This window comes from Acinonyx jubatus, chromosome A2, assembly GCF_027475565.1.
Source record: "Acinonyx jubatus isolate Ajub_Pintada_27869175 chromosome A2, VMU_Ajub_asm_v1.0, whole genome shotgun sequence".
In the NCBI taxonomy this organism is placed as follows: Eukaryota; Metazoa; Chordata; class Mammalia; order Carnivora; family Felidae; genus Acinonyx; species Acinonyx jubatus.
The window spans coordinates 19171564-19188049 of NC_069383.1; the positions used below are offsets into that span (position 1 = coordinate 19171564).

General features: G+C 46.4%; 1 protein-coding gene across 6 annotated transcripts in view; it reads right to left on the reverse strand.

Annotated features, from left to right (window-relative positions):
• Positions 1–16486, reverse strand: part of LRGUK (leucine rich repeats and guanylate kinase domain containing) — a 108302-nt gene that overhangs the window by 33229 nt on the left and 58587 nt on the right. For 4 of the 6 annotated variants that reach the window (XR_008296624.1, XR_008296626.1, XR_008296625.1 and 1 more), the window contains exons 14-15: positions 14059–14260; positions 13102–13197 (exon numbers count right to left, since the gene is read on the reverse strand). Coding sequence is in view for 3 of the 6 variants with exons in the window: in XM_015073048.3 (XP_014928534.2) it covers positions 13102–13197; positions 14059–14260 (298 nt within the window). In the remaining 3 variants the exon portion in view is untranslated. Of the gene's footprint in view, positions 1–3886; positions 7016–13101; positions 13198–14058; positions 14261–16486 lie in introns of those variants that run through there. The other 2 variants (XM_053218062.1, XM_027075504.2) reach the window with 1 other exon arrangement.

A 16486-nucleotide genomic window follows, 5' to 3' on the forward strand; every position in this document is an offset into this window, starting at 1 on the left:
AATACACTGGATCCTTGCTATTGTCCCAGAGAGAATTCCGCAGAAATCATGTCAACCCATCCCACTTCACGGGGAAGCATCTGGTCAACAGCCTCCAGGAACAGCAGCGGAGCAAAGCTCCAGAGACCTCAGGGTTTTCAAAGTGCAGGTTGCAGCCTGAATATAGAATCTATTTAGTAGGTTACGTATGACCAGCAGTTTGAAAAGTGAAGACTGAGGAGAACAGAAAATATCAGGGTGTATCACTGTAGTGAGGATGTTTTATACTTCTGTCTCCTACGTGCGTCTGTGTGTAGGTCATGATATTGTAAAATCTATTCCCGGTTATGGATTTTGGATCTGAAAGTTTGAAAGCCACTGTTCTAATGAGTACTAACTGTGTGTGATTTCCTAGTAGCAAGCCCTGTATTCAATAAGAGAGACTGCTGGGTTCTTCAGAGCCAGCCAGAAGAGCCAGTTGTAGTAAATGGATCATATCAAAAAGGGAACCTTAGATTTTATCCAGTGCAACTAATCAACCAACATATGGAGGCTTCCTGTACAATTCCCAGCACAGAGCCTGTAAGTTCTAGAGAAAGCCTGTTTGTTCCTTTGAGCATGACTTCTAACTTCTAGAAAGTTCTTCATTACGCCAGATTGAAATAGAACATAAGGTTGCTCTTTCACACGACAGATTTTCATATGTGTGAATTTAATTCTATATAACCTTTTCTGAATAAACACAGGTTCATAGACAATTTAGAAAATAGTAAACAGCATAAATGAGAAAATAAAGATGACCACTAATCCAACAACCCAGAGCTAACAACTGGAACCATACTGGCTATACCTCCTTAACCTGCTTTCTCCGTAATCTTGGAACAAATATTGCACTCTTCTCTATATTCTTCTACAACATGATTATGATGGCAAATAGCATCCTCGCATAAGGCTATTCCAGAACTTTTTTCCATAACTTATTTTTACAAATCTCAAATGACTAGACTATTTCCAGATTTTAGTATAAAGACTATTTCCAGATCTCACTATAAAGACATTAACGATGCTTCTACATCAATTTCTTCCCGATGGTAAGTCTTAGATTAGAATTACGAAGTTAAAGACAGTCAAAATTTAAAGGCTCTGAGGGGCGCCGGGGTGGCTCAATTGGTTAAGTGTCCCGACTCTGGCTCAGGTCATGATCTCATAGTTTGCAAGTTTGGGCCCCGCATCAGGCTCTGTGCTGACAGCTCAGAGCCTGCAGCCTGCTTCAGATTCTGTGTCTCCCCCTCTCTCTACCCATCCCCCATTCACATGCTGTCTGTCTCTCTCTCTCTCAAAAATAAACATTAAAAAAAATTAAAGGCTCTGACAGATATTGTAAAACTGCCCCCCCCCCCAAAGTTGCACCCATTTACTTTCTCCGTGATGATATGGAAAGTGTGTTTACCCTGTACTTCACCAAGAACAGGCATTAATTTGCTTTCCATCTTTGCCAGTTTGGTATTCCCCCAAAATTTTGTTTTAACTTCTAGAAGGAGTGGAAGTTATATACTTTTTGACATTTATTTTGGCCATTTTTCTTTCCTCTTTTCTGAACTACCCAATCATACCCTTTGCCTAATTCTCTTTTGAGGCTTGAAAATAACTGATTTAGTTCCTTACATATTCGCAGATGGTTCTTATGCCCAATGGAACTATTATCTCTGTTGATCTGAATACTAGGCGCCAGACTTCCCTGAAAAAGCTAAAGATTGTATTAGCTAATAGTGACTAACGCTTGCGATGCTTTTGTTTTCCCATAGAGATCATTTTGCCAAGGAATATAGCAAATAGAAGTGATATGAGCTCTGTAAATGTAGACGGAACATGACAATTCTTAGACAACTAAAAACCAGAGGTTTCCATTACACTGAGAAAGTCAATACACGCAGTAAAAACAGCTCACCACGGAGGAGTTGATGATCTTTTTGACTCCCTTCCTCGGACTACAAAGGCAATGCTGCCCAGCTGCACTGAACTGGGGACACTTTTATATACTAAAAAAACAGAAAACTTAAACCATCATGAACCCCGCAAAGGGAGTTAGAGCTTCCTGTAAGTCAAACAAAGGGATACTTGGCTTCTCATTTCCCTTTAGAACACTAATAAAAATGCAACCCCAGGGGCGCCTGGGTGGCTCAGTCGGTTGAGCGTCCGACTTCGGCTCAGATTATGATCTCACGATTCGTGAGTTGGAGCCCCGTGTCGGGCTCTGTGCTGACAGCTCGGAGCCTGGAGCCAGCTTTGGATTCTGTGTCTCCCTCTCTCTTTCTGCTCCTCCCCTGCTCACACACTCTCTCTCTCTCAAAAATAAATAAAGATTTAAAAAAATAAGAAAAAAAAATGCAACCCCAAATGCTTAAGGAGCTTCAGAACCAGTTGCCCAAGGAGGAAACCTAGTATTCTTCTCAAGTTCTCACCTAAGTGAGGTATTGGTGGGTGTCTCTGAAATGCCCCACTCACAGCTCATTAAAAAAGGGGTAATTATCCTTTTTTTCTACCTCCCTTTTACCATCTGTCCTCCTCCTGGGTCCAATCCAAATACTTCCTCAATCTGTCCATTCCTGCCACAGTGCCTCATTTCAGGCCCTTACCACCCTGTTAGGACTATTGCAATAGCTTCCCAGCCGTGCTTCCTACCCTCTGTATTGACTACCTTAAATTTATCCTCTATATCAAGTCTAGACACACGCCTCTAAGATAAAAATTTAACTATTCAATGGCTCCCCCTTGTTAGAAGATCAAGTTTCCAAGCTCGTTAGCATAGCGCAAAATGCCCTCTGGATCTACCAATACCTACCGCCCTCCTGACATCCAGGTCCTTATAAGAAACGCTGTGCCTGCTCTTACCACCATGCTTAAGCACACGCTGTTCCCTCTTCTAAGAAACCATCGCTCTGTCCCATCAGTCTAATTTTGCAACCTTGATGACTTAGCTGAAAGAGGACCTCCTCTTGGAAGTGTTTTCTGATCCAATTCTCACGTCCCAGGCTGAATCCAGTGTCCTTTCTTGATATCCTTATGACATTCTGGAAAAGTTAATAAATGGGTTTGCCTGTCTATTGGACCCTAAACCTAGCCCAGCATGCTGCGAGGCTTCCTAGTGTCCTGATCACATGGTGTTGTCATTGACCCTCTTAGGTCTCCCTTGACAAAAGAGCTCCTTGAAGTGTCCTTATCATCCCACTATGTCTAGCAGCTATCATAGTGTCTGGCACATAGTAGATGCTCAATCAACGTTTTGGATAACTGAACTAAATAAAAGTTATGACATGTTAAAAAAATTCCTTATTACTGTCATCTTTGACAAACCAGATAAATCAAACGGTAATTATTGGTATAACAGAGGCTTTTCCAAGAGGATTTCTGCATCCTGGATTTTAAAAATATCAGTGTCCTCTCCTGAACTTGAAATAATATTTGGCGTGCACACGACAGTGTGGACACGTACCTCGTGTATATGATAAGAACCATTTCTACAGGCATTTAGTCCTCAAATTTTTGTATTTTCTAAATACAGGATGCCAAACACAGTTTAGGATGCTGCTACACACATAGTAAGCGCTCATTAAATATCTTTGCAACTTTTTAGGAGCTAAACCTTGGGTTGGCTGCTTTGGTCGCAATTACCGTCTTCTGGGAATGTAGCCTCCGTATACCTGACAGGGGGCGGGAGTGCCTGACGGTTACATGTATGTGACCCTGTCTCTGGCCAGAGTAGATTAATTTAAGAATATTTCATTTAATTCAAGCCAGGCCCATCTGTCTTTCGCTGAATTTTTTTTAAATTTCAGGATTAAGGAACATGTAAATTAATCCTTTTCTAGTAGTGGGAGCTGCCAGATGTAAAACCAGATGTAAAATTTGAGAGGTATTGGCAGCTATGTTCCCAGCCATGAAACAGAAATGAGAAATGACGAGAGTCCAGTCGGTGACAGAAAATACCGGAGATGACAGGAGTCCGGGTTTTTCGATAACTTGTCCCCACTCGAAGGCTCTGGTGCACCTCCGTTCTCCCCACGGTCTGCTGGTAGGAGATATTCCACTCCCTTCCAGTAGATTCCCATAAGCTGGCTCAGGCTGGATTCCTGTCCCTTGCTGATGGTATGAGTCGCTAAAGAAAAAGTGATTCCCCTGAATCTTCTCCCCAGGAACCCTTTAAACTGATTCAACCGGGTGGTTTGGCATAATGAAGGCAGGGGCTAATTTACATGAGGTTCCTGTTCAGGGAGAGAAGGAAGGTATTCATTTTGAAATACATTTCAAGCAAAAGTAAGTTTCAGGTAACACAAGCCAACGCAAATCTGAAGCTCTCATCTATCACGGTGTCATACGCGTAAAGAACTTGCCCCTCTGCCCTTTCGAAGACGCTCACAAATTAACTGTGGGTTTGGAATCTTTGCGGAAGTGACAAAGACCCAGAAACTGCGAAGGCTCCCTTTCTCGGAGCTCTCCTCCCGGACCCCTCGAATATGCAAGCGGCATGCAAGAATGTTCTCCTCTAGAAGTGAAGTTTCCTAATGAGTAACACAAAACGTAATGGCCACACGACATTGCTTCAGCCAGAGTCGGCACGCATATTGGAGTTCATAGGAGTGTAGACACAAGGGCTCCCCGCTGACCCTAACCTTCAGGACCAGCTCTCCAGCTGGCACAGGGACAGGACTGGCTGGTGGATCCCACTCTAGGGGCTGCCCTTCCGGACTACAACGGCAAACCACAGGAAAGGCACAGAAACGCACAGACTAAGAACCCAGTGGCTGGGACGGTGCTGGAGCCCACCCCCACGCTTACTGAGTGGCTCCGGGGATGGCTTAAACCTTGCTGCTCTGACTGCCCCGAGCTCGCAGCCTCCCCTTCCGGCTGCCCGGCTCCTCGGCAGACACCTGATTCTGGGCTGCGGCAGAGCTTCTGTCCTTGGGTGCTCCCCCGTGTTTCTCAGTGTGTTTCTCCTTGGCTTGCCGCCTGGAGGCACCATCCCTTTGGACAGAACTCTCTCTGGTCTGACTGGGCCTTCGATGGGCTTGGGTCTCTCTGACAGGCTGCTGGGTGGGGGCCTGCTCTGGGGAGTCCAAAGGCGATTCTCTCTTCTGAAATCTTCCCCTCGTATGAACCTCTTCTCTTCTCCCTGGATGCTCCCTGGGAGCAGAATCATCTGGTCTTGACTCTACAGAGGACATTGCACTCCGGAGAGGACCCCTGTGCAGTTGCCTGCCACTGAGGGTGGCTTTATTTCCTTGAGATGATCCTTCAGAATTCTTTTTCAACAATGGCCCTTTTTTGGACCCAGCTACCTTCTGAACCGGGTCATCTGGGGGGAGGCTGGCACGGGCCTTTTCCCTGGAATGATGCACCTTTCCCTGTTTCTCTTCTTGGAACTGGGGATCCGTAGGCAATGGTTCAGCGTGGGGTGGCTCAGGAATTTCTGGCGCGTTGACTTTTCTTCTCTGGGTCCCCTGAGGACTCTGAGGAGGGCTAGGGTTCGGGTGATGGGGTACCTTTGGGGGAGTCGGCTTACTCTGGGATTCTGGCTGCAAGGCTGTCTGATGGCTTCTAGGAGGTACCTTTTTCGGATGCCCTGGTTCTTTAATTGTCTCTCTTTGGATAGGGAGTTTTTTTTCCCTGGCTCCTGTCCGCTGCACCGGCTCTTGGTTTGGGGGTAAGGCCTGCACATCTGAAATCTTCTTGCTGGAGGAGCGGCCTGCTTTGGGGGCCTGCCTTTCCTTTGCAGGCCTCAAATCACGGTGAGCCCCCGTGTTGTGCGGCAGCTGCTGTTCGGAGAAGGGGGTGGGAATGTGCGGGAGCCTAACCGCCCGAGTCCCCTCTTCCTCGGGGGGATCGGGGGCGGGCTGCGGTGCATGCTCCTGGACAGGGGGACTGATAAGAGGGAGTTTCACCTCCCTGACCTTTTCTTCCTGGACTTGCTGAGGGCTGTGGTCCTGATGGGGACTCAGACTTTGTGGTGGTTTGGAATGAGGAGGGCTGATGGGAGGAAGTTTACTGGGGTCTCCTTCCTGAGCTAGTGGAGGCCTTGACGAGGGAGTCACGGTTTGGTCTGAGGCTGCTCCGAAAGCTTCCTCCCTGCTGGGTGAGAGCAGTCTGGGTGTGGGCCTCCGACTCTGGAGCGGGGCGAGGACCCGAGGCTGGGGCAGCCTGGTGGGGGCCAGCCGGCTTCTGGGGAGCAAAGTCATTGGGTTGTCCCTGCCCTGGGTCTGTTCGATGTCTGTCGAGTCCTGAGGATGTGGCACTTCTGGGTAAGGAGTGCTGACCCGAACAAACTCTGCCTTTGGGGATCCCTCCACTGGAGGTTGCCGAGAATCTTCCAGAGGTGGTCCCGGTATTTTGGCCCCGTTAGGGTGGGAAGGGTCTCTCGGAGGCTCATGATGGGCACCGTCGGGTGGCACATTGGCTGACTCAGTTTCCTCACCCTGGGTTCTCTGGGGGCTGAGGGATGTTGGGTCAGACTCCTGTAGAGCCTCAGATGGCGGAGGGAGAGCAAGGGTGCCCTCGGCCTCCCCTGACTCCTCATCCTGGTCTGGCGGAGCTCTGTGCGCTGCAGGCAGCTCAGGGTGCCGACCCTGGTCAGGGCGCCCTTGGGAAGGAGTGATGGAAGCCTGCCCTATGTTACCTGCTTTCACCTCAGATGTCCGAGACTCGTTTTCAGGGAGATTTGTAGTTACGATTTGTGAAGAAGGATCCGATTGTTGAACACCCCCTCCCCTCTGGTCTGGGGATAAGTCTCGGGCCTGCGGGGGAAGCTCGGCACTGACACGGCTGCTGGGAGAGAGCGCTTGGTGGGCGACTCCCTCCTGAGTCGGCGCTTGGTCCTGGGAGGGAGCTGCGCTCTGATTTTCGGGGGCCTGTGCACGAATCTGCATTCCAGGGTGATGCTCGGTTAACTGGCCATCCGCCTGCAGCTTTGCCAAGCGCCTTGGGGATGGGACCAGGTGGGCGGGCACCCCAGAGGGGGTCTTCTTGCTAGAGGGAGCTCCTGCTTTAATATAAAAAGAAGTTAGCTAAAGGCATCTGAACACATACTGAGTAACCATGCAGCTTTAGAAAGAACAAAGAATATCTTTTCCTTCTCGGATGCGCATAGGCCCTTGGAAAGAATAAAATGACACATCCAGGAGCACTGTCACCGTGCCTTCCCCTTGGGGATACTAGGTGCCTAGACTCCTCTTACTTAGAACTTGGAACCACCGTAGTCAACCGAAATCATGAGCTTCAATAAATAAACATAAAGAGGCTCATTCACAGAACCAAACCTTACATCCAGGGCTGAGAGTGGCAAGAACAATCTTTAAGTGAATGGGATTTAAAATTTTCACGACCTTACGTACCACTGCTGCTTGTGGGGGTAGAAACTAGAGGATGGACATCTGAGCTGGGTGAAGTCCCACTTGTGTCCTTGTTTCATGGCAGTCCCCTTCAGGAAACTGAGCTCCAGGAAGAATGATGTCAGTTTACCAATACCTAGGAGGCACGGGAAGCTGGACGGGCACTTACTTATGACGGAAGCCCTGCCATATTCTGGTGGCCCCTGTAACATCCTAGCCCGGTCCCAAGGACATGGCTCCGAAAGGCCACTGGTCAGAGGTGGCACACCAGTGTGGAACAGCTTTGAAGAAACTAGTCCCCGCTCACTCTGGGGGGAGACCTGATACTCAGAGGCTGCAAACCAAGTCAGACCTCCAAGGCCACCCAGGTGGTCCATCCCCAGAAGCGAACCAGGCTCCTGGCCACTGTTCCCCTCTCCTCCAAGAAGCAGGATGACAGCTTGGAATACTCTGGGCCCTCACTGAACCTCCTAGTCTGGGCATGTATCCTGTGCCTCCAGTCGAACCACATTGTCTCTGGAGAGGGGCTGGGGAAGAGTGGGGACAAGGAAAAGCTTGCTTCTTGGTGGGGTTTCCGTGGAGCTGCCCTGCTCATCATTCCCGTCTCCCTAGTTTATGACAGTTATAAGTTAAACACAAATTTAGTCAAGAAACAAGGTCAAAAAAATAGAAGAACAGTGAAAATATCTAGAGTTGGCAAAGTCACAGAGACAGAAACAGATTAGAGGTTACCAGGGGCTGGAGACAAGTCATTGCTTAATGGGAATAGACTTTCTGTTTGGGAGGAATGAAAACTTTTGGAAACAGGTAGCCATGATGGTGGTTATGAAACACTGTGAATGTAGTCGAGGCCATTAAGTCATACACTTAAAGTGGCTAAAATGGCTAATTTTATGTGTTTTGGGTTTTTTTTTTTTACCACAAAAAAGTAATTTAAAAAAACAGAAAGATGTGAGAACAGCAAAATCCAATGCTAAAGGCTCTTTCCATTTGTAAGCCCTCCCGGTTTCCCAGGATCAGACATACAAGGATTTTTTTCCCCCATTTTCACAATTTAACAACTCACATCATTTGGCAAATGATACCCTGCTCTTTATTAGAGATAAAGGCACCACTTACAGACTAGTAAATTGCTCAATTTCCCCGTTTGACTCATCATCACCATCGTCATTTTCCTCCATCATTAGTCGGAATTCTGAATAATGATTTGCAAATATAATTTTATTTTATGATCTCTATAGCAAGAACTCAGGGTGGCTTTTTAAAAGCTTTATTGGAAGCACCAAATAAATATTCCAGAAATAGGTTGTATAAAGACAAACGGAGGGGAAAGACATCCCTGATACTGAAATGTGAATAGAGTGAGTTTTTTCTTTTTATAAAAACTGTATTGTTTGCTCAGGATTTTTTTAGTCTTCATGCTTTAGAAATGAGTATTATCTGAATTACTATGGGGAAAAAATAAGATAATCTGTATCATGGTTGATAAACATTTTTAATTAATGGTATATCTCAATATCTTGAGGTTTTATAATCACTCTGTAGCTCAAGTTACTATTTTGTACGTGCATCTAATGGAGAAGCAATGTATTATTCCAAATATCTAAAAATATTTTTCAACTGGTATGATACAGGATTCCTGCTTCCTTGAAAAAAATGCCATTGGCCACCAAATTTCTATTTGTACTGAAGTCTAACATAAAGACAGTCTAAGCTAACTGGGAAAAACCTCAGCAAATTCTAAAATATTCCGGAATATTTTACGTAGCTGGCTTTGTTTTTTAGAAATGGGAATTCGGGGCACCTGGGTGGCTCAGTCAGCTGAGCGTCCGGCTACTAATTTTGGCTCAGGTCACAATCTCATATTCATGAGAACCAACCCCCTGTCGGGCTTTGCACTGACAGCATCTCGGCCCCTCTTTCTACTCGCTCGATCGCTCTCTCTCTCAAAATAAATAAATCTAAAAAAAAGAAATGGGAATTCGAAGTGATTTCTCTAATCAAATTAATGATCACTGGCAAAATTTAGAATACAAAACTAAGGCTTCCCATTTCTGGTGCAATTTTCTAATCGCTTGGACTGTCTTTCAAAGAATTCTTTTTATTTTCTTACCTTTGACAGCTCAATTATATATTGAAAAATATTCCACTCTACTAAAATGATCTTTTCTTGTAGGGGTCCCATTTACATCCACGTAAGTAATGTATGTCTTTATGTAAACCTACCTAAACTACAGAACTTAAAATCAAAGTGACCCAGCTCAGAGTGGAAGCAAGATAGAGGGGTGATCCAGGCCTGTGGTGGTGACCCTGCTGGGGCTCTGGTCCTTCTCAGGGAGTCCTGATGTCATTTCCAGGAGGTTATGGTTGGGCCCCGCTCTCCTGTGGGGAACCTGTGAACGTCTGGCCCGTCTCCACGGCACACACTTCAGAGCCCAGAAACTCAAAGAGGCCACTGGCTCTCCTCTTGAACCACTAGAGATCCTTTAACAGGTGACTCCTCATTAGAATCTTTAAATACTCACTTGAATAATGTCCGGACTTCACAAAGTCACTTTATGTGCAAGTTTATCTTTTTTTTTTTTTTTTGAAAAGTTTATTTTTGAGAGAGTGCGCTAGCAGGGGAGGAGCCAAGAAAGAGAGAGGGACAGGGGGTACGAAGCAGGCTCTGCACTGACATCAGAGAGCCCGATGTGGGGCTCCAACTCATGAAACATGAGAGCATGACCTGAGCCAAAGTCAGGTGCTTAACTGACTAAGCCACCAGGCGCTCTGTGTGCAAATCTATCCTTAAACCATAAAGTGAAAAAGGTAACTTCCTCCACAGATTAACTATTTAAATAAAATGAGGTGTCTGGCTTCTTGACACATTATTTTCCAAAACACTAAACCTGCCAGGGAAACGGGGGTCTACTGAGGCCAGTGAATTGATACATTAATTATAAACCCTCCCATCTACTCTTCATTTTTAAAACAATTTTTTTAATCTTTATTTATTTTTGAGAGAGAGAGAGAGAGAGAGACAGAGCGCGAGCAGGGGAGGAACAGAGAGAGAGGAAGACCCAGAATCAGAAGCAGGCTCCAGGCTCTGAGCTGTCAGCACAGAGCCCAACACGGGGCTCGAAGCCACAAACCGAGAGATCATGACCTGAGCCGAAGTCAGACGCTCAACCGACTGAGCCACCCAGGCGCCCCTCTCCCATCTACTCTTTAAAGCTGAGACTCTATTAGTTGATAACTGAGAGACCCAGTTTCCATTATTAAATGTATCGGAGAGGGATAACGTTTTAACAAGCTCTGTAATTCATACTTCTCATGAAATCGGACAGGCCTAACCTAATTGGTCCAAATAAATGAAGTTTCATTATACCCTCTACAATGGGAGTCTGTCTTCCCATGCACACATGATCTGGTCCACTGATCCGCAAACGGCACCTGTCCCCGAGAACTGGCGTCCTGGTGGGGGCAGAGATGGGAGCGCTGGAGCCCCACTGGCTGTAGAGGCAGAGTCCCGATCAAGCGCCACAGCTCAGAGGCGCCCTCCGTGCGACTGACTGGCAAACACCCTCCCTCAGGTACTCAGAACTGGTCTGGCCAGGGAATGACTCCTGCTTATCTAAATCCCCGAGGGGCTGATTTCAAAGCCAGAACACCAACTTATTAATTTACAATGGGAGATGGGTCTGGCTCCGGGATGGGATGGGGGTGGGGGGTTCTAACATAGGAGACAGCCCCCCGACAGGGACAGGTCCACCCGGGGGACCAAATTAAAGATCAGAAGGTTGCTGGGTTAGCAAAGATTTAAAGCTGAGAGTATGATTTCCCCAGGAGAAACCTCCAATCCGGCTACCAAAGCCTCACGAGATGTAACGTGCACCTTGCCGGGCACAGCTTTCTAAAGGACCGGTGCCCGATGCCCGATGCCCGATGCCTGATGCGGAGATGGGAGCAGTGCTGGGTGAGCATGCCGACATGCTCCTAACCGAATGTCCCCTCTTCTAGCCTGGACACAGCCCTCCACTCCCCCACTAATGCCTGTCTGCACACAGGGCACACTTCACTCAGGTTTTCTCCAGGCAGTAAGTTGTCCCCTGGTCACCTGTCTCCTATGAGACACGCGGAGGGACAGCCTCGCTCTGTTTGTTACCTGCTGTTGTTACCAGTTTCACACTGACCTCATTCCAGAATTCCAGGGGTACCTGACCTGAAATGAGTGTGTAACATTGCAAAACAGCACAATTAGTTTGAACTCTGGCAAAATCACGGCCTGGCCTGCCTCAAGCTGGCCAGGATACAATGTAGCCAGCAAAATCCTAACTGGGCAAGGAGTCACAAAGGCTACAGCACTTGAACACACAAAGTTGCGGAGTATCTGCCCAGCAAGCAAGGGTCTCACATTAACATTTTACAGTATTTGCTCTGTGAATGCACCTCAGTCCACTGGGGGAACTTTTTTTATTATTATCATTATGGTGGTACAAACACACAGACATAAAGTTTGCCATCTCAACCATTCGTACCTGTACAGTTCAGCAGTGTTAAGTATATTCACATCGTTGTGCAACCAATCCCCCGAATTCTTTTCATCTTGTAATTGTGAAACTGTGTAGCCGTTCAGCAAGGACACTCCGTTCTCCTCCCTCTCCTGGCCCCTGGCAACCATTCCATTTTCTGTCCTGATGGATTTGACTAGTCTAGGTCCCTCATAAAAGTGACATCAGATAATATTTGTGGTTTTCTGTGACTGGTTATTTCGCTTATCAGACTGTTCTCAAGATTCATCTCTGTTGTACCAGATGGCAGAATTTCCTTCTTTTTGAGGGCTGAATAGTATTCCATTGTATGTATAAACCACACCGAGTATAGACACAGAAGTGGAACAGCTACGTCATATGGTAATTCTATTTTCGATGTGTTGAGGAACCATGACATTGTTTTCCATAGGAGCTGTACCATTTTATATTCCCAGTTTCTCCACACCGTTGCCAAGACTTACTTTTCTATCATCTTTTCCTAGTAGCCATCTTGGTGCGGGTGAGGTGGATTAGGGAGAACCTTCCAAATGCACCTCAAAATATTCATGCATCAAAATTCTAAGTTAGGGCTTTAGAATTGCTGGATTCCAAGGAATCGTACTCCTCTACAGCCTATGTCGTTCGCTGCACATGCTCCGTGAGGCAGGTGGGGAGCATTCACTCCGTCTAGCAAGACAGTCTGCCGGAGCTCAGAACAGTGAACCAGCTTGCCCAAGGGAGTGGGCGACCAGCCTCACTTCCTCTGACCACATGTGTCCACCACACTCTCTGGTACGACATTTTGAGGACCGTGGCAACGCAAAGAAAAGGGGAAAGAAATCGACCAGATTGCCACAATGCTCAATACGAACCTGCCGAGCAGAACACCGCCTCAGCTCCCTAAGGGAGCCAAACTTCTGGAAGGCTGAGTTCTGAACCCGGAGGTTGATCCTCATGTACCATGAACCTCTAAGTCACTGGCCAGCATGTCCCTGAAGGACAGTCCCCTGAGTTCCACTATGGCCACTGAGACAAGTAGAGGGACAGACCCGGAGGGCTGATCCACACAGCTCGTTTGTGGGGACAATCACACCGCAGGAAGTGTAGGGATTCAAGAGTTAGAACCAGCTTTAGCCTGGGCAATGAGCACCCACAGAGCAACTCACAGATTTGTTCTCCTCTCCACGAAAACAAAAAGTTCTGGCACAAAAGGGACAGGGTAGTACCTGCGGTTGGAGCCAAATCCTTGGACGTTTCCTCGGACAACCCAAGGTACTCTCTGATGAGACGACTCAGCTTTTGGTAGGCAGCATCCAGATCATCTACAGAAAATGAGAGAAGGTACTTTTAAAGCAAAAGAATCATATCTAAACACAGTCAATTTGCCACTGTTGGTGGTAATGATTTTTCAAGCTCCCTCTAACATTATGACTATTGTCGTAGGCAGGACTCTAAGCCCCTAATGACATGTCCCCTTCATATAACTGCCTCCCGTGAGCAAGGGCAGAACCTGTGAACATGAAGAGATATTACTCCCGTGGTCATGTCGTGTTAAACGGCAAAATAGATTTTTGCAAATGGGATGAAGGTTATTTATCAGCTGAGTTTGGACTACTCAGAAGGAAGACTACCCAGGTGGACCCACTCTTTTTTTTTTTTTTTTTTAATGTTTATTCATTTTTCAAAGACAGAGAGAGCACAAGCAGGGGTGGGGCAGAGAGAGAAGGGGACACAGAATCCGAAGCAGGCTCCAGGCTCTGAGCTGTCAGCACAGAGCCCAATGAGGGGCTCGAACTCACACACCATGAGATCATGACCTGAACTGAAGTGGGCCGCTTAACCGACTGAGCCACCCAGGCGCCCCGGGCCTACTCTTAATCACATGAGCCTCATAAAGGAAGCCAGTTTCCTAGTAGTAGAAGAGGAAGGCAGAGGCTAGAAGCATGAGGAGAGTTTGATGTGTCATCACTGGCTTGACGACAGAGAGGCCCCGTGTGTAGGACGTGGGAGCAGCCTCAAGGGTGAAGGGCAACCTCTGGCAGAGAGCCAACGAAAGCAGCAGGGCCCCCAGCCCCACGGCCACAAGGAACGGCAGTCAGCCAGCAGTGAGATTATACTCTGGAGCAGATCCTCCCCCAGTGACCTTACATTTCAAAAATAAAACCTCGCTGAAAGTCACTGACCTGCATTGATCACTGCGTCGAAATATCCTGGAAACTGCTGATTGATTTTAACATAAAGGTCCACTCTGGAGACAGCAAATTCAATCTCTAAACGACTGAATAATCCTTTTCTCCGCAAGTATCCTTCGTATTTTTCCTTGTTCATGGGCACCACCAGGATATATCGAGGCTCAAAATAGGAATATTTCAAACTCCTGACACCCTGTTTGTTTAAAGAAAAGGTAATAAATTAGAAACAGATACACAATTTAGGTATCATTTTGGAGACATCTGACAACGTTGGCATAATAAGTAGTCTTACATTGAAGGACTTATTTGTATTATTAGCTATTATTTTCCTGTAAATGTCTCAAAGTCGGATTATTCCCCTTTGTTCATCAGGGGATGATGTATTGTTATTGGAAATAAAACAGCTCATTCTACCTGATTATCCTTTAACTAATCACCCTAATATACATGATGGTTCAGAAAAAAATGGCTAGATACAAACAGGTGCATTCACAGCACTGTCGCATCCTCATTTTTTTAAAGATTTCATTTTGAAGTAATCTCCATTCCTAACGTGGGGCTTGAACTTACCACTCTTAAGATCGAGAGTCACACGCTCTAGAGCCTGGGCCAGCCAGGAGCCCCACTGAAATGTATTTCAAGTCTACATTTCCAAGAGCAGCCTTTCAGTGCCAGGAGATAAAGATCTTACTGAGAAAAAAAAAAAAACCAAAAAAAAAAACGCTACTCTGTTACCTGTGCCTTCGCCTTGGGACCCTTCCTATTCCTAAACCAGCAACCTGGTTGGCTGGTTCCTATTACATCTCACAGCTTCTACCCAGAGCAAGGGACAGCCAAGCTCAAGCCACCGTGCAGCCAGCAGGTCCCAGGGAGAAGCAGCGCTGGATGGTGACTGCGGCTCCCCGGCTCCAGCAGACTGCGAGCAAATTCTGCAAACTCCCTGAGCACCAGTTTCCTCACAGGTGCAACACAAGAGCCGTTCCAAATGAACTCTGAACTTCCTCCCCCCTCGATCCCATCATCAGTAGTTTAACTCAACGTTCAAAATCTTGGTTTTTAAACATTCAGTGGGGAAAGAAATACAGGCTCTTTAAAAAACAGTTTCTGTAAGCGTCAGTGACAAGAGCAGTTTGGAAAAATGCTTTCCCTCAGGAGCATCAGGGAAATGAGACCTGGTTTATATAGAGTCGACCTCTTGGAAATGAGTCGGGGAAAGCTCGCAGGGAGGAAGAGGACAAAACAGAAGCCAGTGCCCAGAGAAGAAGGTAAAGGTCAGCAAGAGGTGCCAGGGAGTTTCTGCCTTGCCCGAGGAAGATATTTTTGGGAAAAGAGGTCTTTTTTTTTGCTTATTAGCATTGAAAGAAAGAAAACCTCCTTAAGGATGCAGAAGACATCAACTGCGGAGAGGTCAGGACTGCAGGATTTTGAAGCTAGAAAAATTAAAGGGCTGGAAGAAACATGACCAGTCTCACTGAAGCGAGGCTACCCACCAACACCAGGAGCCAAGAAGGAATCACAGTCCCCCGCTCGGCCAAGTCACAAAGGAAACCAGTTCTAGAGAAGGCTCAGCATCCATAGGAAAGGGCTGTCAGAACTGCCCAGATTTTGTTTTCTCTAAGCTTGATCTAAGGGTATCATTTTTGTAACTTTTTTTTTTCCGACTACAAAACTGTTAGACCGCTCGGTGAGCGTACCTTAAATAGACAAGCAATGGCCTTTAAAGATTTCACATGTTTAATAAAGCTATATATACATATTTTTTTAAATTAACTAATCTATTTGTTTTTTAATTTATATCCAAGTTGGTTAGCATATAGTGCAACACTGATTTCAGGAGTAGATTCCTCCGTGCCCTCTACCCATTTAGCCCATCCCCCCTCTCACAACCCCTCTAGCAACCCTCTGTTTGTTCTCTATATTTAAGAATCTCTTATGTGTTGGGGTGCCTCGGTGGCCCAGTTGGTTAAGCGTCCGACTTCGGCTCAGGTCATGATCTCACGGTCTGTGAGTTTGAGCCCCGCATTGGGCTCTGTGCTGACAGCTCAGAGCCTGGAGCCTGCTTCGGATTCTATGTCTCCCTCTCTCTCTCTGTCCCTCCCCCGTTCATGCTCTGTCTCTCTCTGTCTCAAAACTAAATAAACGTTAAAGAAAGAAAGAAAGAAAGAAAGAAAGAAAGAAAGAAAGAAAGAAAGAAAGAAAGAAAGAAAGAAAGAAAGAAAAAAGAAAGAAAAGAAAGAATCTCATGTTTTGTCTCCCTCCCTATTTTAAAGGTATATATTTTAATTTATTTTTTAAATTTTTTTTAACATTTATTTATTATTGATAGAGAGATAACAGAGTGTGAGCAGGGGAGGGATACAGAGACGGGGAGACACAGAATCCGAAGCAGGCTCCAGGCTCCGAGCTGTGAGCACAGAGC